General features: G+C 45.8%; 1 protein-coding gene across 1 annotated transcript; it reads right to left on the bottom strand.

The window, feature by feature from the left end:
- Nucleotides 1-442: 442 nt before the first annotated feature.
- On the bottom strand, nt 443-1,340 carry LOC119306225. Its single transcript, XM_037582507.1, has one exon. It carries the CDS (start codon nt 1,112-1,114, stop codon nt 722-724), a length of 393 nt encoding a protein of 130 aa, XP_037438404.1. The 5' UTR covers nt 1,115-1,340; the 3' UTR covers nt 443-721.
- Nucleotides 1,341-3,217: the final 1,877 nt, after the last annotated feature.

Below are 3,217 nucleotides of genomic sequence, written 5' to 3'. Positions count from 1 at the left end.
TATTACACGATCTGCTAGAGAACCTCTAAGTACTTAGATTGGTATCTCTCAAAAAAGCAGTTGGCTTGGTAGGCAACAAGTGTCAAGCTAGGATGCATGCCAGAGCTTTTGTACTCAGGGTACGTCTATCATACATACTTGCAGTGGACACAAATCCTCGGGTGACTCGCATTTGATTCTCCACGGGAGAAGTTTTCTTCCATCCATTATCTAAACAAAATTCTCCAACGGGTGAGCATGCACTAGCAGTATCAACCTCTCATGTTTGTGCACGTGTGTTGAGGGCGAGGATAGCGAAAGCAACAGACGACGAAGCCGACGGGCCCGGCCATGGCCTCGTCTCGTCGATCGGGTCGAAAACTCAAGCCAGTGCGCAAAGAAACAAAAAAAGAAAAACACTCTGAAGAACAAGTGCAAGATCATTCTGACGGACAGGGAACCGCAACAAAGAAGAAACAACTTTCAAGCAGATCGAATGTTACACCTCGAAAGGATAGACGCCAAGAAGAGCTGCTCGGTCGTTGGGTAGATCAAGATCCTCATGTGAAGATTAATTGAACTTTAACCTCGTACTACATACAGTACTCCATCACTTGTATATAGTTTCCGGAATAGATTCAAAACAAAATATACTAGTACTATCACATGGCATGCATCTAAGCTGTGGTGAGGAAGACGTATGTCCGAAGCATGCACCTCGTCGCAAGAAGCAGACATCAACTCAGGCGGACGGCACCGAGGCGCGGTGGTGCCCGGACGCTGACGCCACCATCGCCGGCGCTGTCCGCCGCGACGAGGACGATGAGGTGGCCCGGTGCTTCCCGCACGCGGTGCGCCTAAGCATCTGGCACATGCCCTCGGCCACGCGCTCCGCGGGGCCGCCGCGCCTGAGCATGCGGCAGAAGGCCATGTGCGCCCGCACGGCCTCCTCCATGCCCATGGCCGCGCTGCGCTTGCTGCAGCCGGCCTCGTACTTGACGGACTCGGAGCACAGCCCGCACAGCCACCGGCCCCCGAAGTAGGCCCTCACGCCGCCGATGTACTCGCCGGTGCACTCCTCCTCCAGGCCGCAGCACTCGCAGCTCACCACCACCGCCAGTTCCACCGCCTCCATGTCTAACTTAGAAAGTTGGATTATTACCTAGAAAACCACGGCGGGCTCTTCTTGTTGGACTGGTTAATCTGAAAGAAGAAGAAGAAGAAGAAGAATCAGGTTCTCTTGTGCTTTTCGTGCTGTGCTTTGTGTGGTGTGTGCAGACAGCAGTAGGTTCGTTTATATATCGTTTGGGAGGCCCAGGGCACCTCCGCTCTCGCGTGCTGTCATGGCGACCGCGAGCCTAGCGCAGAACAGTTTGTTTTGTCACATGGACTCACGTACCCCCGCTCACCGGCCGGCCAGGTGATATTTATGCCCGTTTACACTATGCTAGCTGCTCCTGTTCTCATCAGGTTCTACGTACGCTAGTGAACTACTTGTTCCTCGCCTGGTTTAATTTGCCCTGACCGGAAGGGAACAGAAGAAGAACATTTCGTCCAGCTCTGCGTGTCGTCCAATTTAATATGTCTGAGGACTATGAGCAAATCTCCGCGCGCTTTAGTCTTCGAATAGACCATCTTTGATTACCATTTCGTGACTTCGATGATACATACAGTATAATTGATCATGCATGTGTGGATTGACCTTGATCACTTCCAAGTTGGAGCTAGGTGCGCGGAGGAATTCATCTCTGCCCTAGATCACAAGCAAAGATCGACACCAGCTGGTTCCCTACGTACACCTTAATATCCCACTATGCCAGCCGTCCTTTCCTTGCTCCTGCCAATGTGCAAGTGGAACCTAACTAATGGCACATATGGATAAGCACGTTTTGCTGTTACTTATAGTCAACTAAACATTGTTAGTCTTCATCAGCCGATTATTTTGTGTATGCACTCTCCGCTGATTTATTTTTTCCCGCCCGATGATGGTGGAGATGAGGAAGAACTTGGCCGAGAGCCCGAGACCAAAGTTGTGAGAATCACGACTTTCTTTTTTGGGAGTGCCTAGAACTCACCTGAATGAAATATAAATTGGTCTCATTCACATGACGTCATCCATCTTTTTTTTAGAACTACATGACGTCATCCATCTGTGTACAAAAGGTGTGGTCGTTCTATATTGTCGCTACTTCTTCCTGGGCCGTTCGTTGTTTGTTGTCTTTTTATGGGCCAGTGTACAATAACGAAAGTTGTCCGTTGTTTGTTGTTGACGAACAGAAGCATGAAGCAGCTGGGCCCTTACCCTTATTTAGGGAGCGTTTTTCTGTTGTTGTTTTTAGTTTTTTTGCTCGAAAACAATAGCTCGGAGGAGCCTTTGCCTGGGCCCTGCCTTGTTTTATGCCAAACATTATTAAATTTTTACAAATGAATTGCCTAAAAAATAAAATGTTAAACAGCTCGAAAAGAAAAAAAATCTGTGAAAAATTAAAAAAATATGTATGTACGTAAGAATGTTTATCGCATGAAACATGTTCACCATGTATTTTTGAAAAATGTCACATATCAAAAAAGTGCACCAAGTATTTGGACAAAAATCATTGCGAATATAACTGGGGTTATATTCATGCTTGGTATTAGCGAGCCATGTAACAATCTGAATGTTCGAGTAAAACCAATTTGATTGCACCAATTGCGTGAGTGTTGTGACAGTTGCAGTTGCGACACCCTCCCTTTGACTAAGCGAGTGAGAGCTCATGGGTCGATCCATGTGTGTGTTATAGCAGCAATTCCATGATTTAAGCGTGGATAGGACATCTCAAGAGGCTCAAACGACCACCACCAACGGGCACCGAGACCACGTGTAAAGACACCACAACGACACACCAAAAAACTTCATTTTCCTCTAGGAAATATTGTCTCCAACAAAAACCCGACACGATATACAAATGAAAAAACACCTTCACAATATAGTTGATTTTTCACTCAAGGAAAAAAATTAAAAAATATATAGTGAAGAAATTTAAAAGAAACAAATGTAAACAAAAAATGATATAAGAAGAAATGTTAGTTGCACAGGCAATGTTTGCTGGGCGACTATATCAAAATAAATTATTGTGTATGATCGACGATGATAGAAGTATAAGCGTTCAACGGTGTGAAACTAGGATCAAAAACATTATATATATGTATTCAAAAACATTATGTGTTTTCATGCGGGAAATACCAAAGATAGTTTGTG

This window comes from Triticum dicoccoides, chromosome 5B (genome assembly GCF_002162155.2).
Source record: "Triticum dicoccoides isolate Atlit2015 ecotype Zavitan chromosome 5B, WEW_v2.0, whole genome shotgun sequence".
Classification (NCBI taxonomy): Eukaryota; Viridiplantae; Streptophyta; class Magnoliopsida; order Poales; family Poaceae; genus Triticum; species Triticum dicoccoides.
The sequence above is the reverse complement of the archived record's forward strand: the minus strand, read 5'-3'. Positions and strand labels throughout refer to the sequence as shown.